This window comes from Oncorhynchus kisutch, linkage group LG30 (genome assembly GCF_002021735.2).
Source record: "Oncorhynchus kisutch isolate 150728-3 linkage group LG30, Okis_V2, whole genome shotgun sequence".
In the NCBI taxonomy this organism is placed as follows: Eukaryota; Metazoa; Chordata; class Actinopteri; order Salmoniformes; family Salmonidae; genus Oncorhynchus; species Oncorhynchus kisutch.
The window spans coordinates 2,427,216-2,454,177 of NC_034203.2; the positions used below are offsets into that span (position 1 = coordinate 2,427,216).

The 26,962-nt window shown below is 40.3% G+C and overlaps 1 protein-coding gene across 14 annotated transcripts in view; it reads left to right on the plus strand.

Annotated features, from left to right (window-relative positions):
* The window catches only part of amph (amphiphysin), a 131,944-nt gene that overhangs the window by 63,441 nt on the left and 41,541 nt on the right, over positions 1-26,962 (plus strand). For all 14 annotated transcript variants that reach the window (XM_031810759.1, XM_031810751.1, XM_020467690.2 and 11 more), the window contains exons 5-10: positions 4,866-4,961; positions 5,469-5,576; positions 5,979-6,064; positions 10,577-10,652; positions 22,640-22,722; positions 26,099-26,237. In XM_031810759.1, coding sequence (XP_031666619.1) covers positions 4,866-4,961; positions 5,469-5,576; positions 5,979-6,064; positions 10,577-10,652; positions 22,640-22,722; positions 26,099-26,237 — 588 coding nt within the window. The remainder of the gene's footprint in view (positions 1-4,865; positions 4,962-5,468; positions 5,577-5,978; positions 6,065-10,576; positions 10,653-22,639; positions 22,723-26,098; positions 26,238-26,962) is intronic.

Here is a 26,962-nt window from a genome sequence, read left to right on the forward strand (position 1 = left end):
CGTGCTCTTTCAATTTGGTGTCCTTGCTGTAGAGACACACCTCCACAAGATGAGAGCAAAGTGGAGGAAGTAGCGTATGCGCAGGCAAAGGTGAAAGATGAGGCAGAGGTCCAAGTAGACTGGCCCATTCCCCTACCGCTGTGATTTTTTTTCTCCACCCATTCCAAGAACTCCGTTTGAAGCCAGCGGTCCATGATTTGCAAAGAGCTGAAGCCGGTTTCATTGGTGTGAAGGACAGATCCTGCCTACCCAGCCCTCTACTCTGCCAATGACGCCTGGCCGTTGACTACTGCTAGAGTTGAACTCTGGCCTTTTACCACATGCACAGCTGATTTGTTGTAAAGACCATAATACATATTTGGTTTACTAACAACAACAACAAAAAAAACTAGTTCCGTGCTTTTAGGGCCCATAATGCAATTCTTCAGAAAATGGGCGTGGCTTCACATCGTTTTCAGATTTGAGGAAAATGGCGGAAAATATGCAGCCGACATCCAACGAGAGCGGAAACAAATTGATTGCTTTAACTAATTATGACAACTATTAAGAAAATGTTGAGCAATGTAATGACTTTTCAAATAAGTTACTTTACACGTTATATTGGCAGACAATATGTTAGCTACTATTACAACAAACTTGCCAGTATATTAACTATGTGCCTTCTAACTAACTACCCAACGTTTATTGACTTGATAATTCCTGTCATTCTTATCTTAGCTAAGTGGTAAAGTCGTCTTGCGTTCCCAAGTCTGAGTGTACCAGAGCGCAGCATAACTGATGACTTTATGAGCGCTCAACACCTGTTGAATATGGCCAGTGTCAGTAAACTTTGGCAAAACTGCGTAATTAAATTGTTGCCAGCAGCACAGTTAGTCACCAACCCTCTGGAATACATGAAAACTGCCTAGCCAGCTCTGCTAGGGCAAGTAAAATGGTCAGATAAGGTGTTCTCTCATTTGTGTCTTGAAGTAGCTAGCAAGCTAACCAACGTTAGCTTGGGTGCTTGACTGCAGTTGTACAGTCAGACTCGGATCTCACCGCCTCGGCCCGAGCCTCCAGTGTGCGCTCCGAGTGCAAAACAATCTCTGAATTGACAAACGGACAACCTGACAACGCTCTGAATTGACGAACGGACAATCTGACAAGGCTCTGAATTGACGAATGGACAATCTGACAACGCTCTGAATTGACAATTGTTTATCTAGTCATAGTTGGTTTCATTGCAATCCTCTAGATGTTTGCAACACAGCCAAACATGATTGGTTTTTTTTGCGGGGAGTTTTGACCGAAGTGAACTGATTTGAAGACAACGAGCAATAACTTCATTGCGCACCAATAATATTAGCGAAGCTTCGTTGATTGACTGTATTTCTGCCCAATGACCACTGATCTTCTTGAAATCTAGCTGGGTAGATAGCCAAATAGCTGAGGTAAACACCAGTATGTGATGGTTATGGGTTGGACCACCATCCCTTGTTTGTAAACGCACGCGTAACGGACTTCATTCTCGCCATTGACCATCAGAGCAGTTGCAGTCACGCTTGTTACGCACAGCAGTGTTTTGGAAAGTAGTATTTTGGAAAGTGTTTTTTCAGCGATTTCATTGAAGACATCATGGAGAATAAATCAGGAAAAGCAAAGTCCAAGTCTAAGTATACAGATTTGCACCAGATTATAGAAGAGGTTGATGGGGAAAGTGAGACAGATTTTTTGTTTGAGGAATCTTTGAGTGCTATGATTCAAACATTGAGGAGCTGTTTCTGCAAAGACAGGACGAACTTCTGGATGGGTAAGTGCTAATGCCGTTTTATGAAATATATATATATTTTTTGCTAAAATATATATATATATTCTTTTGCAATTTGCAATGAAATGTGTGATGAAATGTGTAAAGTACACATTGGCTATAGTCACCTTAGTAACTGTTCCCTCTGCTCTATACAATACATATCTGTTTATTTTTTGTGATGATAAAAGGCTCATACAATACAAATATTTTTTTATGTTTTCTTTCAGCGACTCCGACTGGGAGCCCCCGGTGCCAAGCTGCCCGCTCTACCTCTGCCCCCTCTACTCCTGCCTCCAGTGGTGTTCATATGCCACAGTTCATTACTGCAGGCATGACTGTGCCTCAGGGCCAAAAGAGCACAGCATGGAGGCGTCGTTGTGTTCTGTGTCGCATGATGTCCCTAATCACCTGAACAACTTGTTCAGTTTGCCTCTGCTTTACATCAGAAAGAGACTGCTATGGGACATGGCATAGGCAGCTAAATATTATGTAGATGACTTCCAAAGGGTCTATTCCTGTTTTTTAAATTTTATTTTTGATATGTTGTATGCAGTTATTTGCACTGTTGTATATAGTTATAGGTCATTTCACCAATTTGGCCACTTGGGTACATTTGGGCAACTTGTGTGGGACACCTGGGTGACTTCATGCTAAATGTCATGTAGCTCACCCATTCCTGAAGTTATCAGTCAAACTTTGCACACCTACAGTTGCCCTCTTGTGTTATCCATCAAAATTATCACCAGCATTCTATCTGACTGTGTGGCTATTCTAGTACATGTGAAAGATTATGCTACAACAATAAAAAACAGAAAACGTATGCTCGTTCTTTCTCTTTTCTTCCACCAGATCTACTGTGTTATATTCTCCTACATCCAATTAACATTTCCACAAACTTCAGAATGTTTCCATTCAAATGATACCAAGAATATGCATATCCTTGCCTCTGGGGCTGAGCTACAGGCAGTTAGATTAGGGTATGTCTTCAGGTGGAAATTGAGAACAAGGGATGCAGCCTTAACAAGATAAGTATGTAGCCTACAGTATGTTAGTTTGGGTATTCGAACACAGCCATAGTCTGGGACAGTTGTGGGATGCGATAGATCTCAAATATATAATAAGAAAAATATGTTTTTACCTGTGGCTGACGCAACAGATCAGAACGTTTATCTTAAAATGTTGATGAACTTTTAGGTTATTTCTTCACATTATAAGTGCATCAATGTACACATGGCAGTAGGCTATAAGCATATGTTCCATTAGCAGGAAAACACCATTATCAAAAGTGACCATAAATGTGTTTATGTATGTAATGCTTTTATTATAACGGTGCATTTTTATGGTGAAATTATTTTCCCCAAGCTTGACTCTCGCGCACTGCTCATGTATCCCAGTTAGGCTTTACACCCCAAGCGGATCAATGTGCTTAATTTTAAGAAGTTATTTGGCCTCTTTTAGTTATGATACAAACCTTATCAAAACATATAGGCCTATGGGCTAGGCTACATGAGGTGTGCGACTATGATTCAAAAAAGTTTAGAAAAAAATGGCATTGTTTCTTGCCTTACGCTGGGCGTCATTCACAAGTGATAATATAAAATTCACAAGTCATAGTCTAATATCAGACTATTCTCGATTTAATCTTGTCTTTACATATACTAAATAATATATGTGTGAAATTTGTTTTGATTTAGAATGGACCATTATCATGCACCTGTCTTGAAACAGGGCCAGGGGAAAAATACATGTCATCTCTGCACTTAAATAGCAAATGAAGTACTCTTTTCCTGTAGTTTGTTTCCAAGCAGGCCAGGTAGGCTATACTCCTGTTGTATAGATAAGCAATGTGCTTAATATAAGGAAAGTTGCGAAATAAATATAGTAGGCCTAGCCTATAGAAAGCTGATGGGATCCTCCTATTTTTAATAGAGGCCATCACTGTTTTCTCGCTCAATTGCATAGCCTGCAGAAATGTTGCACAACATGAGCTCATGGGCTCTCATGAAGTGTTTGATTAGATTTTCGATGACATTTGCATTGATATCAGACTGATTAAAGGGACATTAGAGTGCTGAGTACTAGGCAGTTAGCACGTTTGGTAGGCTACTATTGACGATCAGCATCACCAGAGCTTGGAGAAACCTAATTATCGTGACTAAACGGTCACGTGGAATTTGACTGTCTTCATGACTCGTGACCACCGGGGTGGCGGTAATATGGTCACCGCAACAGCCCTAGGTGTGAAGACTTTCTGAAGGCACTGTATGTTAATTAATCTCACTCACAACTGTTGCAGGAAGAACATCATGTATTTAGCATCCATTTACCCCCTTCATCACTGTAAACAAAAACCGAATTAAAATGTCATTCTCTCCCGAGTCCTCTGTGCCGATGGTTTTCTCTATCATAGGGATACAATCACTGTGATGGGATACCATCACTGTGATGGTGTTGACTCTATTGGCACTGATATCACCCCATAAAGCGGCTCGACAACATACATGAAGACAAACCCTTTGGGAGTCTGTGGAAACAGGGACACTGAGTGTGTGATGCTGAACATGAGACAAAAATAGAGACATTATTTGAATATGTATGTACACTATTGCAAGCTAAATGCACTACTGAACCTTTGCATAATACAGATACTGCTTTTGAGGGACATTTCACTCTTAAATTAAAGTTTGTCAGATGTTTTCAGATCTCAAAAGTAGACAAATGTTGCGATATGTCAACATTCCAGACTATCTGTTGTGTAGACGCAGCAACTGTATATGCCTCAATCCCAAATTAATGGAAAAGATTGGCGCCGTCTTAACTTCCTGGTTTATTTATATTTTCTATTCATTTGTGGTGGAGGCATATGGCTGGATCTACATAACCGATGTTATGGGATGTGGTTTCATCTGGACATTAGACTACTTTAGTGTTCTAATAATGTCTAAAACTTTCATTTGAAAGAGTCCCTTTCAAATGTCCCTTTAAATGTAGGTAGACTGTATATTACACCATATGCCTGTTCTCATCTTGTTCAGCATCTGGCTAACTGAAATGTTTCTCTGTGTCTCTCTTTTAGAACTGTGATGTCTTATGGGAGGACTTCCATCAGAAGCTGGTTGATTCATCACTTATCACACTGGACACGTACCTGCAACAGTTCCCCGACCTCAAGGTACAGTGTACTGCATAAAAACAGCTTAGCCTTGGCTCTGTCGTCATAGAAACTAATAGCAGTCCTTGGCTATACGAGTTGACTCTTGCCTTTGACCAACTCAATCAAATTGATAAATGTTGAAACACTAGCTATGTATTTGTCATTTATTTATCCAATATTGTTTATAGTACAGCACTATTTGTAATAAATTAGCTATTAGCTATTCCGGCATATTCGTAATATGCTCACGGTCTCAAAGACTTAGAGAGATTTCAGGCTTTTGTCCCTGTGGCCCAGTGTGCATCCCAAATGGCACCTTATTCCCTATGTAGCGCACTACTTTTGACCAGGGCCCAATGTGCCTTGGTCAGAAGTAGTGCACTATAAAGGGAATAGGGTTCCATTTGGGACGCAGCCTCAGAACAGTTGACACCTTTATGCTTGGAACTTTTGCTTAGGGGAAGGACTTTGTGTACTACTGTATTGTATTAAAGACCGGTCCATGTGGTAATTACTCACCGTCAGATCCGTGTGGCGAAAAGAAGCAGAAAGCTAATTGACTACGATAGTGCACGGCACCATCTCGAGACCATTCAGGCGGTGGTCAATAGAAGTGATCGGAAGGTCTCCAAGGTAAGTCTTATGCAACAATGTGATATTCTGTCCGCCTTTACCATTGTAGTGAAGAATGATTGAGAAACACAACTCTTTTACTAAAACGAAAATACCTCATATGCTATAATAGTTCACCTTTTCAATAGTTTTGTGATGTAAACCCAACAGACTAGAGCCGTTTAACAACAGCCTAGTCTCCAACCATAATTGAAAGTGGGTGTTCATTAACATACTGTACGTCAGGTTATGTCATTCTTATGGCAGTCTTCTAAGAGCATCACGACAGTACACTACGGGTAAAGTACTGTGTCTCAAGTGTAAAAGAGGATCCTTGTGCCAAGCAGTTAATCTTCAAGGTGCGGGTTATGGCAGGAAAGAGATGTTAATATTTCCCCCCTTGTTATGTATTTGTCTCTTCAGGCAGAGGACGAGTTGAAAAAAGCCCAGAAGGTGTTTGATGAGCTCAATGTTGATCTGCAGGACGAGCTACCAACTCTCTGGGACAGGTAAACTAAAATCAACACCTGGGTCACATTCACTAGGCACCAAATGGAAGGAAATGGGCCAACATGGAGAGGGGCCTAACCTGATTTGTCCAATAAGAAGCGCTGTTTTTGTTTTCCGTTGCAAAACGTTTTGGTACGATGTGCACTAATTAATACGACCCTAATTCAAACGTATATATAAACCAACGTTGTGGTCTTTATGCTGTAGCTCCTCTTCCCATGGTCAATTACAAATCAAAACTAATGGTTTCGGGTACTGTAAAAAAAAAAAAATATATATATATACTACAGTACTATTATGCAGTGTTATTTTTTATTGTTATTGTTCTATTCTAGGTGCTTTAACATATAAATCCTTTAAAGTTGTGAATGAAAATGTGTTAATCATTTTACATCCATCCCAAATGGAACCCTATTCAGTACATAGTGCACTACATGTGGGCCCTGGTCAAAGTAGTGGACTAAATAGGGAATATGGTGCCTTTTGGGACGCAACCCAAGATTTCTTCTATAGTTCTTAGGTGACTGTCAGTCGAGATGTGACTCTAGATACTTTTATTTCTCTCTGTCAGTCTCTTGTGATGAAGTCCATGTATATCCATGGGTCAACAAGTCTCCATAGATATGCCTAGACCAGAAGATTATTCCCAGAAAAAGCACTAGTTTAAAACGATCAAGCACTAGTTTAAAACGATCAAAACGATTGATATGATCATTATTGTAGCCAAGGTATTAGCTTGTGTTTGTCTGTCTATCGTACGTTTGTTTAAAATAGTATATTATACTGATTTACTTTTCCTATATGTGTGAATGACAGTACAGAATAATGTACATTTAATAATGAAATGTGAATGGAAACAATGAATTGTGGCTTTACAGCTATAGAAAGCCCTAAATGTGAGTATTTCCTAGATTGAGAGATTCAGTCTAAGCACCACCATTAGGATGAAAAATAGAATTCAACACAGCATAATAATATCATGGTGCATTCAGACTTAGGGGATTGCCTGAAAATGTGCAGAATCACAATAATAAAATCAGATTTCCTTTCAGTCGATCTCTGTTTCTGTCAGATAGAGGGACATGCAGTTAAACTAGTGGTGAGATAAGGTGTTAGGGAATTTGATCTGTTTTGGGGGAGAGATATTGTCAATTTTGTTGTGTGTGTGTGCAGGTGTCCTCAATGTTCATATAACATGTTGTTTTTCCTCCTTATCAACGAGGTAGCCAGTCTCACACAGAAGGCTAAGCAGAATTGCCTTGTGACAAGGGAAACGCCTAACCAGATGGTGACTAGCTAGGTTGCCAACTGGAGCCAACTGCTATTGTGCAATGAATTGGACTGTTAATATAGCTGTCTATTTAACAAAAGAGACCTGTCTTCCAAAATCTCTCTAGAAGTTAAGAGGTGTTCACCATATCCAAATTGAAGACTGGCCAATAAAAATAACTGCATGTGTAGTGGATCCAGTGTAGCGGTCTAAGCTCCCGATACCAGACCACATATGCTCCCTGTAGACAGAGGTCCCAGCCCCATCTCGGCCACCCTCTCTACATCTCCCGCTGTACTGACAAAAATCCTTTAACAAATATACACGAGGAGGACCATATTCTAAATATACGAAAGCTGTGGGATTGGATTTCCTTAAGTGAAAATCTTTGGGGAAACTTTCATTCTAGATCTTTTTGAACGTTGAATGCCTGGAGATTGGAGTAGTGATTAACATCAAGCATTCTGATTTAATTTAGGCAATGACTGTACAACTGGTTACTATAATCTGTTTTTGCCATTAGGATGGTCACATGCTGCCTCTTATGTAATTGTCAGGTTTACATTGTTAGGTGTGACTGTCTAGCATTATCAAAGCACATACAGCACACTGTGCTTTTAGTTGATTCTGATTGTTCTTAAGTTAAAGATGTTTGCGTATCTGGACTCTAGATCACGGATCTCAATGGTTAACAATAAGTTGAAGACCTTAATTAAAATGCAATTACTGTACTGAAGATTACTCATTATTCATGAATGAACTTCATTAAAGTTTCAAATAATTATTTTCCCTCATCAATCTACACAGAATGCCCCATATTGACAAAGCGAAAACAGTTTTTCTACAACTTGATTTGAGTCCAACTGTTGATTGGACATGATTTGGAAAGGCACACACCTGTCTATATAAGGTCCCAGGTTTGACAGTGCATGTCAGAGCAAAAACCAAGCCATGAGGTCGAAGGAATTGTCTGTAGAGCTCCGAGACAGGATTGTGACGAGGCACAGATCTTGGGGAAGGGTACCAACACATTTCTGCAGCATTGAAGGTCCCCAAGAACACAGTGGCCTCCTTCATTCTTAAATAGAGGACGTTTGGAACCACCAAGACTCTTCCTAGAGCCGGACGCCTCTGCCAAACTGAGCAATCCAACCTGACAGAGCTTGAGAGGATCTGCAGAGAAGAATGGGAGAAACTCCCCAAATACAGATGTGCCAAGCTTAGAGCTATAATCGCTGCCAAAGGTGCTAGGTAGTAAAGGGTCTGAATACTGTGATATTTCATTTATTTTTTAGAAATTGGCAAATATTCTACAATCCTATTTTTGCTTTGTCATTATGGGGTATTATATGTAGAGATGAGGGGAAAAGATATTTAATCAATTTTAGAATAAGACTGAAACGTGACAAAATGTGGGAAAAGGGGAAGGGTTCTGAATACTTTCCGAATGCACTGTATGGTTGTGTGGTTGTGCGTCGCAGTGGCAGACTTACCATTAGGCAACTCAGACAATTTCCTAGGGCCTCACATCATCAGGGGGCCTCGTGAGCTTGGCATAATTTCATTTAATGATACGTACAGTAATAGAAGAGCTAAGACTCTTTCTATTTCCCTCTACAACGCTTACAAGCTGCGCAGGACACATTAGAAGGGAGTGTGACAAAACCGCAAATTGAAAATAATGCATTTATTTTATTCTACACACACAATTATTACCTGGCAGTCTTTCCAATACCTTTTCTGATGCATTTCACACACTTTTGGAAGCAAATAAAAAATTGTTACACCTTTCCCATATTCAAGTAATTTGACATATTTTCTTATTAGCCTTATGAACATAGAAACTTGGTTGCAGTTTGTATCTGTGCTAGAATGGTTAAAAATCTTCCAAAATATAGGTACTGGTTGATATTCAAAATCAAAAATCGAATCACTTTTTATTAGTCACACTCGCCGAATACAGTGAAATGCTTACTTACAAGCCCCTAACCAACAATGCTGTTTAAATATATGAATAAGAAATAAACCAGATAGGACCATTATAATTTCTAAATACATTCTATCATATTCAAAAATAACTGCCTTTCTTCTGGCCCACAAATTGCTTTCAATAACAAAAAAATTGGTTTGTCCCTCCATTGAAATGATGTGGTGATGTAAAGACCTTTACTATTTTCAGGAAGCCTTTCAGTCTGCTTCGTTCAACTAAAAAAGGCCAGTTCCGAACAGCTCTTCTTTCAGTAGCCATGATTTTGTTGAACAGTCATGGGGGCCTACAAATTCCAAAGTCCGCCCCTGTGTGTGTTTGTGTGTGTGTACACTGTATGTGTGTTGCCATCTTGAGCACACTGGCTGCTCACTGGAGAAGAATGCTTGCAGCCGTGGTTACCTAATCTGTCCAATGAGAAGGCATCCTCTCTACAATGCCCTCTAGCACTGCTCTACTCATGGATGGGAATTGCAGTGCTTTTATTTTTAGCCCTATCATTATAATGACAGTCATCCTTTTGTTAAAACATCTGCTTCAACTGCTGAGCTACAGTATATGTGTTCAGGATATGTGTCAGAATCAATTCAACCCCTGTATGTGTTTGTGCTTGTGTGTGAATGAATGACCACAGGTCTCCTGCCTGCTTCATTGCAAAATGACAAGAGTTGTGAGTAGTGCTAGAGGGCATTGCGGAGAGAGGATCCTCACAAGGTCAACACAATGTTTGCTGTACACTTTGGTTGACCTTTGTCTGAAATTGGCACTTGTTGCTTATATGTTCAGCAGGAAGATGTGCTAGGAGTTCACATAAATAGCAGCAACAGATCGCAATTTAAAATACATATCTAACATTTTGCAAAGTAGTTGTTAAACAATGTATCAATCAATCAAATGTATTTTTTTAAGCCCTTTTTACATCAGCAGTTGCCACAAAGTGCTTTACAGAAAACCAGCCTCAAATCCCAAAGAGCACAGTGGCCAGGAAACTCCATAGAAAGCAATAACCATCTATATGGGACTGTAGTTAAACAGCGTTTTGTATCTCTGACTACCAGTTTGATATGGTTTAATTTTTTTGAAAAGTATATCGTTATGGTAACTGTTCATTCGAATGTATGGAATTCTTCATTCTAACAGCATTCGCCTTACAGCTGAGGCTGTCCATTTAAGAGCTCTTTTAGGGCTTTAATGAAGATGTTTGTTGGTGACAAAACATCACCATGGTAACATATGTGTTTCCCCCCCTTCTAGCCGAGTTGGTTTTTACGTGAACACATTCAAGAACGTGACGAACCTGGAGGCCAAATTCCACCGGGAAATCTCTGTGGTGAGTAAAAAAATAGAAATTCTCAAGGCGATTTGCTTTATGCTGTGGGTGGTGCTTTCGAGTCTGACATTGCATCAACACAAGGGATAAAGTTCCATACAGGGTGATGATGTACCATGAGGTTTACCATGGGTGTCTCTGAATGTTCATCTACAGTATGCTTAGGGTATCCAAACATATATACAGCGGCAAGAAAAAGTATATGAACCCTTTGGTATTACCTGGATTTCTGCATACATTTGACATAACATTTGATCTGATCTTCATCTAAGCCACAACAATAGACTTAAACTAATAACACACAAATTGTTGCATTTTTCTTGTCTATATTGAATACATCAATAAAACGTTCACAGTGTAGGTTGGGAAAAGTATGTGAACCCCTAGGCTAATGACCTGTCCAAAAGCTAATTGGAGTCAGCTAACCTGGAGTCCAATCAATGAGACGAGATTGGAGATGTTGGTTAGAGCTGCCTTGCCGTATAAAAAAAACACTCACAAAATTTGATTTAGCTATTCACAAGAAGCATTGCCTGATGTGAACCATGCCTCGAACAAAAGAAATCTCAGAAAACCTAAGATGAAGAATTGTTGACTTGCATAAAGCTGGAAAAGGTTACAAAAGTATCTCTAAAGGCCTTGATGTTCATCCATCCACGATAAGACAAATTGTCTATAAATGGAGAAAGTTCAGCACTGTTGCTACTCTCCCTAGGAGTGGCCGTCCTGCAAAGATGACCGCAAGAGCACACAGTGCAGAATGCTCAATGAGGTTTAAGAAGAATCCTAGAGTGTCAGCTAAAGACTTACAGAAATCTCTGGAAGATGCTAACATCTCTGTTGAAGAGTCTACGATACATAAAACACTAAACAAGAATGGTGTTCATGGGAGGACACCATGGAAGAAGCCACTGCTGTCCAAATAAAACATTGCTGCATGTCTGATGTTCGCAAAAGATTCTGTGGACAGATGAAACTAAAGTTGTGTTGTTTGGAAGGAACACACAACACTATGTGTGAAGAAAAAAAGGCACAGCACACCAACATCAAAACCTCATTCCAACTGTAAACTATGGTGGAGGGAGCATCATGGTTTGGGGCTGCTTTGCTGCCTCAAGGCCTGGACAGCTTGCTATCATCGACGGAAAAATTAATTCCCAAGTTTATCAAGATTTTGCAGGAGAATGTAAGGCTATCTGTCCGCCAATTGAAGCTCAACAGAAGTTAGGTGATGCAACAGGACAACAACCTATTTGACAGATGTAAATCAACAACAGAATGGCTTGAAGAGAAGAAAATACGCCTTCTGGAGTGGCACAGTCAGTCCTGACCTCAACCCGACTGAGATGCTGTGGCATGACCTTGAGAGCGGTTCACACTAGACATCCCATGAATATTGTGGAACTGAAACAGTTTTGTAAAGAGGAATGGTCCAAAATTCCTCCTGACCGTTGTGCAGGTCTGATCCGCAACTACGGAAAACGTTTGTTTGAGGTTTTTGCTGCCAAAGGACGGTCAACCTGTTATTAAAACCATGGGTCTACATACTTTTTCCAACCTGCACTGTGAACGTTTACACGGTGTGATCAATAAATAGATGAAAAATTATAATTATGTGTGTGTTATTAGCTTAAGCAGACTGTGTTTGTCTATTGTTGTGACTCAGATGAAGATCAGATAAAATGTTATGACCAATTTGCAGAAATCCAGGTATTTCTAAAGGGTTCACATACTTTTCTTCCCACTATTTTTTTGAAGTTCATTTTATACAGAAGAGAGCTGGGAGACAGAGGGAACATAGTGTGTGTAACCTTTATTTAACTAGGCAAGTCAGTTAGGAACACATTTTTATTTACAATGACAACCTACTGGGGAACAGTGTTCAGGAGCAGAACGACACATTTTTACCTCGTCAGCTCAAGGATTTGACGCAGCAACCTTTCGCTTACTGGCCCAACACTCTAACCACTAGGCTACCTGTCTTAGACCGGTGGGGCCGGGATTCGATCCCACACAGGCAGGAGATTGCATACATTCTCAGTGAGGCAGCCCTAACCGCTTGACCAACCTCAAGCACCAGACAGTGAAGATGAGCAAGTAACTGTAATTCTTGTTTTCCAAAACAATCATCACCGCTCTTTACTTCTATAGCCTAATCGTGGGCTTACATCATATCACATTAGCCTTGATCATATAGCCTACTTTTTAAATGTTCTGATATCTTTCCACCATTCACTAAGACATACACCAAATTACTAATTCAACAATTTATTCAAATGGAAATGGACAAATTGCTGATTCAAGGAGCATGAAAATTACAGCTCACGATGGTAATGACTTAATGTGGAATTGAAAACGTCAATACACAAGACGTTTACATGTGTCTCCTTGAGCAGAATAAATTTTTTTGTCAAATGTAGAATTATTTACCTAGAAATAAAGGGTTTATATTAAGATTTTTCTGCGCTTAACACTTGTAATTAGAACATTAAAATCCTTTCACTTCAAATATGGGCTGAAAACCTAGCATTATAGCTTCAAATTTGCTCCTGCAGTTTCTGTAATAACACCTCTCATCCTGTCAGTGATCAAGAGTGAAACATTATAATTTAGGCCTTCCTCTTTCCTTCAGAAATGCTAGTCAATCATAATTTGTTTGTGTGTGGGAAATATCAGAGGTAAGGCAAGCCTGTGAACCAGAACTCAGCTCTCTTTGTCTCTGGTTTGCCATTGAAATATTGAATTCTGAACATAGTCGTAGAGCTTCAGAATACCAATGTGAACATGTTACTAAGGCAAGACAGGAGTGACAGAAACTGCTAACGCCATTTTCGTTAACCTGAAAGAAACATGCCAGTACTATGTTGGACTGAATTTACAACCCTGTGTCCTCTGAGGAATACTGGTTCAGGGGTATCAAATCAAATCAAAGTCTATTTGTCACGTGCGCCGAATATAGCAGGTGTAGACCTTACAGTGAAATGCTTACTTACAGGCCCTAACCAATAGTGAAAAAAGGTATTAGGTGAACAATAGGTAAGTAAAGAAATAAAACAACAGCAAAAAGACAGTGAAAAATAACAGTAGCGAGGCTATAAAAGTAGCGAGGCTACATACAGACACGGGATAGTCAGGCTGATTTGAGGTAGTATGTTCATGTAGATATGGTTAAAGTAACTATGCATATATGATGAACAGAGAGTAACAATAGCGTAAAAGAGGGGTTGGCAGGTGGTGGGTGGCGGAACACAATGCAGATAGCCCGGTTAGCCAATGTGCGGGAGTACTGGTTGGTCGGCCCAATTGAGATAGTATGTACATGAATGTATAATTAAAGTGACTCTATATATGAGAAACAGAGAGTAGCAGCAGCGTAAAAGAGGGGTTGGGAGGGGGCACACAATGCAAATAGTCCGGGTAACCATTTGATTACCTGTTCAGGAGTCTTATGGCTTGGGGGTAAAAACTGAGAAGCCTTTTTGTCTAGTTTGTTGTTGATGTGGACACCAAGGAACTTGAAGTTCTCAACCTGCTCCACTACAGCCCTGTTGATGAGAATGGGGGCATGCTTGGTCCTCCTTTTCCTTTAGTCCACAATCATCTCCTTAGTCTTGGTTACATTGAGGGATAGGTTGTTATTCTGGCACCACCCGTCCAGGTCTCTGACCTCCTCCCTATAGGCTGTCTCGTCGTTGTCTGTGATCACTGTTGTGTCGTCTGCAAACTTAATGATGGTGTTGGCTTTGTGCCTGGCCATGCAGTCGTGGTTGAACAGGGAGTACAGAAGGGGATTGAGCACGCAACCCTGGGGAGCTCCACTGTTGAGGATCAGCATGGCAGATGTGTTGCTACCTACCCTCACCACTTGGGGGTGGCCCATCATGAAGTCCAGGATCCAGTTGCAGAGGGAGGCGTTTAGTCCCAGGATCCTTAGCTTAGTACCATAGGGTACTATGGTGTTGAATGCTGAGCTGTAGTCAATGAATAGCATTCTCACATAAATGTTCTTTTGTCCAGGTGGGAAAGGGATGTGTGGAGTGCAATAGAGATTGCATCATCTGTGGATCTGTTTGGGCAGTATGCAAATTGGAGTGGGTCTAGGGTTTCTGGGATAATGGTGTTGATGTGAGCCATCACCAGCCTTTCAAAGCACTTCATGACTACGGACGTGAGTGCTACGGGTATGTAGTCATTTAGTTAGGTTGCCGTTGTGTTCTTGGACACAGGGACTATGGTGGTCTGCTTGAAACATGAAGGTATTACAGACTCAATCTGTGTTTGGCTCTATGCTATTTCAACTCCATTAATGAAGTGCACTGAGGAAAATACTATATGTTTTTATTTGACTTCCTGAAATAACTTTAGGCCAGCACATGATTCGCTCACACTTACCAACTTAAACCTTATTATCCTGTGTTCAAAGGTACTGCATTTCCAACTAGCAGGGACAGCACTGTTATGTAAGATTGTAATTGTCTTACTGAGGTCTAGGGAAAGGACTACAGTAAATGCCACATATTAGGCCTATCATTTTGTATTGGCTGTCAGCAGTATTACTGGTGAATATAAAGGTCATTGTGTTACTAAGGTGTGTCAAAGTATTAATCTTACACTACTCATTTGAGCTGACGTTTTAGGCAATGGAAATATAATATGAGTTCTGTTGTGTCCCAAATGGTACCCTATTCCCTAAACTATAGCCTCTTGTAATTCCTATCCTCACTACCCATCCACATCGTGTGTATGTGTGTGTCCTGACATTTTTATCTCAAAGTTCAACATTTGCGGTGACAGACATCCATTTTAGCTTCTGGTTCTAGACTGCCCTCTGCAGGGAAAAGTATAAATTGTGCCTCATTAATTCATTTTTCATTTACTTCAGAGTTTGAGTCAATTTAACCTAAAGTTGCAGATGTAAAATAAACGCTTCTGATGGCCTTTTTCTTTCTAATCCTTCTGCACCGTTCAACCAATCCAGTAAATGTGTAGTTAAGATAGAGTGTCGCCTTGTAAGAATGCATTTGGTTCGCACTGACCCGCAGAGGGTGGGGTCAATTCAAGTGAAAGGCAGTTAATTCAGGAAGAGAACTGAAATTACAAATCAATATCATTTTTTTATGGCATCTGAATAAACTGAAAAGTATAAGTTATTTATTTCAAAAGTGTTTCCATTTGTGAATTTTCCATTTAAATCACTTCCTGAATTGACTACCTTCAATTGGAATTGACCACAACCCTGATTTATTTGTATTTATTTAATTGATCCTTTATTTTTGAGTACTCTCGGTCACCCAGCAAGCACCTGCGAAATCGTGATTTGTCCAAATGATCAGTGAATAAAAATGTGCGTACTGGAACGAAGTTCCTCATTAGTCGTGTCATCCCACAGTCTGTCGACAGATCCTGCTACCAATAATGTTAGGCCTTTGATTGAGAATGGTGCCGAAGGGGATGGCTGCCGTTTTACAGACTCCTAACCAATTGTGCTATTTTGTGTTTTTTCGTGTTGTTTGTAACTTATTTTGTACATAATATTTCTGCCACCGTCTATTATTAACGATAAGAGCTCCTGGATATCAGAACAGCGATAACTCTCTTCGAACTGGACAAAGCTTTTTCTTTAACAAGTTGGACGTGAAGGATTTACTTCTGCTCCCAGACCAGGCCCAAATCCCCATCATTAACATGAAGAGGAGAAGCTGATACATGAGACGCAGATCCAGCTGCCTCGTGAGAATTCGTTGGAATGTTAGTAACCCGCCTCTACCATCCATCCTATGGCCAACATGCAATCATTGGAGCATAAACTGGATGAGCTCCATTCGAGATTATCCTACCAATGGGACATTAAAAACTGTAATTTCTTATGTTTCACAGAGTCGTGGCTGAACGACGACATGGATAATAGAGTATACAGTTGGCTGGGTCTTCCATACATTGGCAAGACAGAACAGCTACCTCCGGTAAGACGAGGGGTGGGGGTCTGTGTCTATTTGTCAATAACAGCTGGTGCGCAAAATCTAATATTAAAGAAGTCTTGAGGTTTTGCCCGCTTGAGGTAGAGTATCACATGATAAGCTGTAGACCACACAATTTACCAAGAGTTTTCATCTGAATTTTAGGAGCTGTCTATTTACCACCACAAACCGATGCTGGCACTAAGACCGCACTCAAAGAGCTGTATAAGGCTATAAGCAAACTGGAAAATGCTCATCCAGAGGCGGTGCTTCTATTGGCCGACTTTAATGCAGGAAAACTTTAATCCATTTTACCTAATTTCTACCAGCATGTAACATGTGCAACCAGAAGAAAAAAACTCTAGATCACCTTTAATCCAGACACAGAGATGAGTAAAAAGCTCTCCCTCCCCCTCCATTTAGCAAATCTGACCATAATTCTATCCTCCAGATTCCTGCTTACAACAAAAAAACTAAAGAAGGAAGTACTAGCGATTCACTCAATGCGGAAGTGGTCAGATGACGGAGATGCTAAGCTACAGGACTGTTTTGCTAGCACAGTATGAAATATGTTCTGGGATTCATCCAATGGCATTGAGGAGTATACCACATCAGTCACTGGTTTCATTAATAAGTGCATTGATGACATCATCCCCATAGTGACTGTACATACATATAACAACCAGAAGCCATGGATTACAGGCAACAGCTGCACTGAGCTAAAGGGTAGAGCTGCCGCTTTCAAGGAGCGGGACACTTACCCAGATGCTTATAAGAAATCCCGCTATGCCCTCAGGACGAACCATCAAACAGTCAAAGCGTCAATACAGGACTAAGATTGAAACCTACTACACCAGCTCTGGTGTCGTCGGATGTGGCAGGGCTTGCAAAATATTACGGACTACAAAGAGAAGCCAAGCCGTGAGCTGCCCAGTGACGCGAGCCTAACAGACGAGCTAAATTACTTCAATTTGCGCTTTGAGGCAAGCAACATTGAAGCATGCATGAGAGCACCAGCTGTTCCAGATGACTGTGTGATCATGCTTTCCATAGCCGATGTGAGTAAGACCTTTAATAACACTCCTGCTGTGTTCCGGTCGAATTGGACCGATTTGACAAGTTTTCTCTTTGAAAAATGTAGTTAATTTAATCTGATTGTCATAAGGTTCCATGATTTTGTCCACACAGGGCATCTGAACACACAGAATACTTTATGGTGTTTTATTGAACTTTTGTACATCTGTGGTGTTCCCGGTAAAAAATGACCAGTCATTAGAAATGAGTGGGTGTGACTACAATTACTGTATACAAAATTGAGTTCAGTCACATGCCCATTCATTAGATGGACTTCCTCTCCCAGACCCCCACATGCATGTGTGTTTGAACACACACACTTACACCTCACTCCCCTTCTTGACTTCCATGGCAACCCCCAAGGGAACCTTTCCACAATATAATCTTTCCCCCACGAGAACCACACCTGTTGGCATTCTCACAAACAATCGCAACATTGTTTCAAGAATATATAGAACTTTTCTCGTAGCTTTGGTATATAAAGCTTTTTTGAGGCCTTGCTCACAATTCATTATGTGGCAGCACAATGACCAAACGATATACTGTATGTGAGGCTCTTGATCATATCTTTGATCATGACACTGGTGAGGAAGAGAGAGTTCTTGTTCAACTTTGACACAAAGTAGTCTGTGATAAATAGCACAATATGTTTCATCTAAGTATTTGTTATAGTCAAAATAATCCATACATTATGAATTTTTTAAAACCCAAAAATGAGTTGAATGAGCTCAGGTCAATGAGGCATACAGGGTAGCCTAGTGGTTAGAGCGTTGGACTAGTAACCGGAAGGTTGCAAGTTCAAATCCCTGAGCTGACAAGATACAAATCTGTCATTCTACCCCTGAACAGGCAGTTAACCCACTGTTCCTAGGCTGTCATTGAAAATAAGAATTTGTTTTTAACTGACTTGCCTAGTTAAATAAAGGTAAAAATAAAAAAGATCTAACACAACATTAGGTGATAATATATGTATTATTATGTATTTATAATCAGCTATAATGGGGCGGTCATTTTGAACCGGGAACACAGAATTAATTAACATGGAACGAACACAATCTGTAGACAGATCAACATTCACAAGGCCGCAGGGCCAGACGGATTACCAGGACATGTACTCAGAGCATGCGCTGACCAACTGGCAAGTGTACTCACTGATATTTTCAGCCTGTCCCAGAGTAAGTCTGTAATACCTACATGTTTTAAGCAGACCACCATAGTCCCTGTGCCCAAGAACGCCAAGGCAGAGGAAGGCCCTGAAAATGGTCAAAGACTCCTGCCACCACAGTCATAGACTCTCTGCTATCGCATGGCAAGCGGTACCGGAGCGCAAGTCTAGGTCCAAAAGGTTCCAAGCCATAAGACTGCTGAACAGTTAATAAAATGTCTACCCGGACTATTTGCATTGACCTCTGCTGCTACTGGCTGTTTATTGTCTGTGCATAGTCACTTTACCCCTACCTACATGTACATATTACCGTAATTACCTTGACTTACCTGTACCCCTTCACATTGACTCGGTACCGGTACCCCTGTATATAGCCTCATTATAGTTTTAATTTTATTTTGTAAATATTTTCTTAACTCTTATTTTTCTTAACTGCATTGTTGGTTAAGGACTTTTAAGTAAGCATTTCACTGTAACTTTTTGTGTTCAGTGCATGTGACAAATAAAATGTGATTTGGCATGCGTCTGTCCACAAGAGACTAATTTTAAAGATAATTGTATCTCAAGATGAAATCCATGTTTTTGATACTGACTTTAGATATTTCATATTTTCCATGTTGTTGTTGGAAGGACGTAGCATTTGCCGATTCTGAGTATGGAGTGGCAGGGTAGCCTAGTGGTTAGAGCGTTGGACTAGTAACCGGAAGGTTGCAAGTTGACAAGGTACAAATCTGTCGTTCTGACCCTGAATAGGCAGTTAACCCACTTTTCCTAGGCCATCATTGAAATAAGAAATAAGAATTTGTTCTTAACTGACTTGCCTCGTTAAATAAAGATAAAAAATGAGTCCGAGTCACCGGTTGCTTATACTGTATTATAGGAGTGGTCACTGGGGTCAAGATTTCTGAAGAGATGTAGTCTGGGGTGGTTTAGCCGCTGCTGCAAGAACACATACTGTGTCGGCGTGGCATGGGATACGGCCCACAGCCTTCATTTTTAATACATATGTTTAGCTACACGGATCCGCGAGATCAGAGACTTAGTCACTGTATGATGTCTCTAGAAATGTAGAAGAAAAACAATTGTAGAGTGGTGTAGTCCAACATTTTTCATCTTATTGAATGGCGACAGTGAGAGAGAGTGAGAGAGAGAGACAGGAAAGTTGGAAGAGGGTTTGTGTCAGAAGGGAGTGGGCAGGTGGCCTAAGGTGGTCGGGCGGTCTGTGCCGCAGCCTACGGTGTCGACATATGTTTGAATCCGGAACACTGCCCTTTGACACAACCTCTCTCTATCTTTCCCCACTGTCATCCTCTCTCTCTGTTCAATCAAGTCAGAAAATACCTACAAATATTTATAAAAGCTCCCAAGATCAGGGTGTTAGTTCGTACTCGCTACACCGGCCATTGTGCGCATGTTGATTTTGTCAATCCCGACCAGACGAGATCCTGACATGCAGGTTAAAATACCAAAACCAACTATGAACCAACTATATTAATTTGGGGACAGGTGGAAACGCACATAAAACATGAATGGACATTAAAAGCTAGATAGCTGTTGCTAGCAGTTTGTCCTGAGGGATGAACATTGGGTTGTTATTTTACCTGATCATGTATTGTCCCCTTAGCTGTTTTCTTGTAGAATTTTGACTTGGCTCATACAAAAATCTTGTATTTCTTTACTCAGACGATTAATCCGCAGATAAAAAGGAAAACCTAGTTAGTTTTTAGTTTGTAGTTTCAAATTAGTATCTCGTTTGTCTTTCAAGCAACCACGTGTGGCTGTATCTTTGTGAAAACCAATAAGGAGATGGGATTTTTTTTTAAACCTTTATTTCAACAGGGATGTCAGGGATGCAGGGATGCAAATAGGGATGCAAATGAGCCCCGCACAACACAAAAACATAAAAAACTAACTTTCTTCATTATAAAAATTCTCTGTCAATTGCCCTAGTAACACCAAAGCATTTTGGAGATTATTCCAAACATAGGGTGCAAGGAAGTTAAAGGCTGGTTTACCTAACTCTGGACACACCAAAGGAGTCTCCAGAGTTAACCAACCCTGTGAAGTTAGGTAAGTTGGAAGCTTGTGGTAGAAGCGGGACATCTATTTTAGCGTTTTGCATCATAGATGTTGACCCGCACAAGCAGTTTGGATGAAATGATTGAATAACATGTATTTGTTAATTTATTTTGTAACGTTCACGTACACAACTTGGCCATCGAGTCAGCATGTAACAGCATTGTGCTGCCTTATTTATATACCATTCCAAGGCCTTTGACACTGTTGACCATCACACTTTCATTCAAAGGATGACTGAAATAGGCCTGGATCAGACTTCGTGCAAGTGGTTTGAGAATGATCTGTCAGATGGGACTCAGTGCGTGATTTCTGATGGTGTCAAGTCTAGTTTCCTGGATAGTACAAAAGGTGTACCGCAGGGGACGTTATTGGGACCTGTCCTCTTTTCTATTTATATAAATAATATTGGTCTATCTGTTGAAACTTGTAATATTCATCTGTACGCAGATGACACTGTTATGTCTGCAATTGCCCCAAATGTTAACCAGTCTTTGTAACTTTGTTGCCTTGGTTGGTTTAACAGTTGTACTTAATGCGGCAAGACTAAATATACATTGTTCTCTAGTTCTCGCAAATATGTTTCAGATGAAAGACATATTTATTCATTGAATGGTTCTCCCATTGATTGGGTTTCCACCTATAAATATCTGGCCATCTGGATTGACAAAGATTTAATGTTTAAAGAACATGGATGAGCTAGTTAAAAAGCAAAGATTTAATGTTTAAAGAACATGGATGAGCTAGTTAAAAAGCAAAGCTTCTTTTTTAGAAAAATATCTTGCCTCTCCCTAAGTAGCAGGAAGCAGATGGTAGAGTCAACTTTCCTGACAGTTTGTGACTATGGTGACACCATTTACCAGATTGCAGCAGCCACTACTCTTAAACCTTTGGATGCCGTCTACCATGGCTCCCTTCGCTTTATCACTTCATCCTGTATCAAAAGGTTGGCTGATCCTCATTAAAGTCCCGTAGATCACTTCACTATTCCCTTCTAGTTTACAAAGCTCTAATACACAAGCTTCCAACTTTCCTAACTTAATTGCTAACATATAAAAGAATGAGCTACCGAACCCACTCGCAGAATTGGTTAACTCTTGAGGTCCCTCTGGTTTCTACAAATGTAGGTAAATCCTCCTTTAGTTTTTGTGCCCCCCATTGTTGGAATAACCTACAAAATTCCTTGCATGTTGATTGCCTGGTGCCGCTAGGGCGGTTTAGGATTCTGGTGTTGAATGAATTCATTGAGGATGGCTGTTGTTTTGATTGATTGTAGTGGTTTATTTGTTACAAAAACTCTCCCCTGTTTCTGAGAAAATGTTTGTACCCGGGGCACCATTGGGAATGAGACCTTGGTCTCAATTGGGCTAAGCTAAACAAATAAAAGTTCATAAAAATAATAAATAACAGTGACTACTTCATGCTGATATTTAGTGGTTACAGACTTTATTTTTCTGGCTGTTGTTTATGATTGAACTGAATGGGACAGGGAAGGAACGAGGCAACATGGCGGAATTGGTGCACTATGACAAAAGTAGTATTTCACTATTGGTAACTGGCCCCCCTCATATAAATGATATTGATATGGTATTGCGATACGTGCGAGGCCCATGCTAACATGTAAAGAAAGGAGTTGGATGTTCTACCTTTAACACTTTTATCACATCAACATTTGTCTCTCTCTTTCCTCTATCTCTCTCTTCTGGCTGTTGTAGCTCTGTAAGCAGCTGTATGAAGTGATGACCAAGCTGGGAGAGCAACACTCTGACAAAATGTTCACCATACAGGGAGCGCCCAGGTGAGCAGTTTCCATAAGTCAGCTTTATATTGCAGATAGATTATGCGTTCTATCAATGTAATTGTCTGCATCATTTCCAAACTCCCACATATTTATTAATTTCCCCTAACCCTACCACCCATCCCTTAATTGATGTAAACTAATGGACAACAACACGTAGGTTTCTACTTCCAGCTTATACATACTAGAGGGCTGTTGTAATGTATGTGGGATCAAATGATATCAAAAAGGGTCAATCGGAGCTAATGAAACAGGTTTTTATTGAGCTGTTCAACACCCTAAAAGGCCCTGAAAAGCAGCCGATTATCTCTGGTCCCATGCCGTCGCTGGGTCACGGCTGGGAAAGTTTCAGCAGGCTCTTAGCACTTCATATCTGGCTTAAAGACTAGTGCCACTCTGTTGGCATAACTTCTATTGACAATTTGAACACTTTTTGGAAACAAAAGATGCTCTACACCAGGTATTCCCAAACTGGAGAACGGGGTACGCGCAATGCCGTCGGGGGTATGCCAAATACAAATGTGATTCACATTTTTTTATTTTATATTTACGCTACCGTTCAAAGGTTTGCGATCACTTAGAGAAATGTCCTTGTTTTTGACATTTTTTAATTGATCAGAACTACAATGTAGACATTGTTAATGTTTTAAATGACTATTGTAGCTGGAAACGGCTGATTTTTCTACATAGGCGTACAGAGGCCCATTATCAGCAACCACCACTCCTGTGTTCCAATGGCATGTTGTGTTAGCTAATCCAAGTTTATAATTTTAAAAGGCTAATTGATCATTAGAAAACCCTTTTTCAATTATGTTAGCACAGCTGAAAACTGTTGTCCTGATTAAAGAATCAATAAAACTGACCTTCTTTAGACTAGTTGAGTATCTGGAGCATCAGCGTTTGTGGGTTCGATTACAGGCTCAAAATGGCCAGAAACAAAGACCTTTCTTATGAAACAAATACCTTTCTTATGAAACTCGCCAGTCTATTCTTGATCTGAGAAATGAAGGCTATTCCATGCGAGAAATTGCCAAGAAACTGAAGATCTCGTACAATGCTGTGTACTACTCCATTCACAGAACAGCGCAAACTGTCTCTAACCAGAATAGAAAGAGGAGTGGGAGACCCCGGTGCACAACTGAGCAAGAGGACAAGTACATTAGTGTCTAGTTTGAGAAACAGATGCCTCACAAGTCGTCAACTGGCAGCTTCATTAAATAGTACCCCCAAAACACCACAATGCTGGCCTTCTTGACATTGTTCCTCTGTCCAGTGTCTGTGTTCTTTTGCCCATCTTAATTTCTTCTTTTAACTAGGCAAGTCAGTATTTACAATGACGGCCTACACCGGCCAAACCCGGACGACTCTGGGCCAATTGTGTGCCGCCCTATGGGACTCCCAAATATGTCCGGTTGTGATAGAGCCTGGGGTGGCAGGGTAGCCTAGTGGTTAGAACGTTGGACTAGTAACCGGAAGGTTGCGAGTTCAAATCCCCAAGCTGACAAGGTACAAATCTGTCGTTCTGCCCCTGAACAGGCAGTTAACCCACTGTTCCTAGGCCATCGTTGAAAATAAGAATTTGTTCTTAACTGACTTGCCTAGTTAAATAAAGGTTAAAAAATCAAACCAGGGTGTCTGTAGTGACGCCTCTAGCACTGAAAGGCAATGCCGTAGACCGCTGCACCAATTCAATACATTTTAGAATAAGGCTGTAACGTAACAAAGTGTGGAAAAAGTCAAGGGATCTGAATACTTTCCAAATGCATTGTAGATGAGCTGGTTAAGAAGCTAATATTTAAAGTAGGCTTGTTCTACAGAAACAGATTGTGCCTTTCTCTAAGCAGTAGGAAGCAGAAAAGTTTGTCTGGACTAAAGACCCATAGATCTCTACATTACTCCCTATGCCCTACTTCATGAACTTCCATCTAACTGTGCTGTTGAAGTATAGACACCCGAGTTGCCTGATCCATTTACAGGATTGGTTCCTAGGGTCTGCACCGAGCTAGGTAAATCCGCTTTTAGTTTTAATGCACTGTATTGCTGGAACAAAATTCTACATTTCATCTTGATGACCTGGTGCCATTCTGGCTATTTTAAAGTATTGACTGGGAACTTATTTGTGGATGAATGTTTTCTGGGTGATTTGTGATGTTTTATTTGTGCTTACGAAGGTTCTGTATTTTAATGTGTAGATATATTTATTTTGTGTATAATATGTATTTTTATATTGTATTATACAATTTGGAAAAGAGACCGAGGTCTCAATAATAATGTCTTCCCTGTCAAAATAAAGGTAAAATAAAATTTAAAAAAAAGGGAATCAGTCAATTGAAATAAATAAATTAGGCCCAAATCTATGGATTTCACATGACTGGGAGTACAGATATCCATCTGTTGGTCACAGATACTTTAAAAAACACTTAAGGGCGTGGATCAGAGTATCTGGTGTGAGCACCATTTGCTTCATGCAGCGCGACTCATCTCCTTCGCATAGAGTTGATCAGGCTGTTAATTGTGGCCCGTGGAATGTTGTCCCACTCCTTTTCAATGGCTGTGCGAAGTTGATGAATATTGGCGGGACCTGGAACACGCTGTCATACACGTCAATCCAGAGCATCCCAAACATTCTCTGGATCAGATGTGCCCTTGAGCAAGGAACTTAACCCTAATTTGCTCCCGGAGTGCCGTACTACTATGGATAACCCTGTAAAACAACACATTTCAATGCACCTATCCGATGTATGTGACAATATAAACATCTTTATTTGCTATTCTGTCCAGGTCTCTCTTAAAAAATAGATCTTTAATCTCAATGAGACTAACCTGGTAATATGAAGCTAAAATATTTATTTATTTTAAACCTCTTTGACAAACCTATTAGCATTAGCTCATTTGTTAACATTGATCTTGTGTTGATTCCCAGGGGTCGCAATTAGAAGGTCCACACCCAATTCCAGTCGTCTATGGATAATGTATTCTATTTAACCTCATTCCATTATGTTAATTGATTTAAAATATAAATTGCAACCCAACATCCAAAGGATTATGTGCACAGGGAATGTTTCTCACATATGCAACATTTAAATGTATTTTAATTTAAACTTTGCAAATGAACTAAATAGCTGCTTTCTATGTGTCTATCTGTGGACAGCAAGTTAAGAGTATATTTACACAAATAGCATATCATATCCCAGCATTTGCACCCTCACCATTGTGCACTTTTCACATTTAATTTAAATGACAATAACAGTTTTACCCCCTCACACCACAAATATAGACAAGCCATATTCCTTGAGTTAGCCTTTCTCCTGTTGGCGCATGTGTTAATGAGTAAAAAAAAATATATATCTTCATTGTTTTATCCTCTTTACCTCAGTGATTCAGGACCTTTGCGACTCTCTCGGGCCCCCTCGCCACCGGACAGCGACAGTGACGAGAGCCCAGTGGACACTCCTAACCACATGCTGGCGCCTGCCTCTCCCGGCCCGCCCCGGCCCAAATCTCCTTCAGGCCAGGTATGCCTTACCCCAATACACTCCTATTGACAGCCACAGGAATCTCCTACTTCAGTCCTGGATGCAGGTATTTGTTCCACCCTAGCACTAGCACACCTGGTTCAACTAATCAAAGCCTTTATGATTGGCTGATTAGTTGAATCGTGTGTTTTCCATTGGCTAGATCAACAAAGTCCACCCCTGTTGGTAACATGCTCTAACCAAACGCATGTAGCGCCAGACCAAAGTGTTTCAGTATACTGTGTGACGCTCTAGTCTACTCAGTTGTACACTATCCATGTACAATTACACCACCGCAAGTCTTCCTTTGACGTATGCTAACCAAACACCTGTTCAGTAGTTTATATTCATTTCCAGCTAATTCTGGTTCAACAAGAGATAATTCAATTTTAAGTCAAGCTAATCAATGACAGCCTGTTCATTTGAGAATCAGATTTGTTTAACCCACTGTAGTTGTAGAGGCAGTTTGAGATCATATTGACTTGTTATATTTCTTTCCCGCACACTTTGTATGTATAGTTATAATGGTGAGTAATAATGGTGTCACATTCATTTTTAAACACCATGGTTTAACTATACTAAGAGTAGTGTTATATTTAGGTTGCGATGTGTTGATAGTTATGAAGGTACTGTTTGTGAGTGTGTGTGTGTGTGTGTGTGTTCGTGCGAAGAGGAGTGTCTTAACAATCCAAAACACACTACCCCATGCAAATCTCCCTATAGGA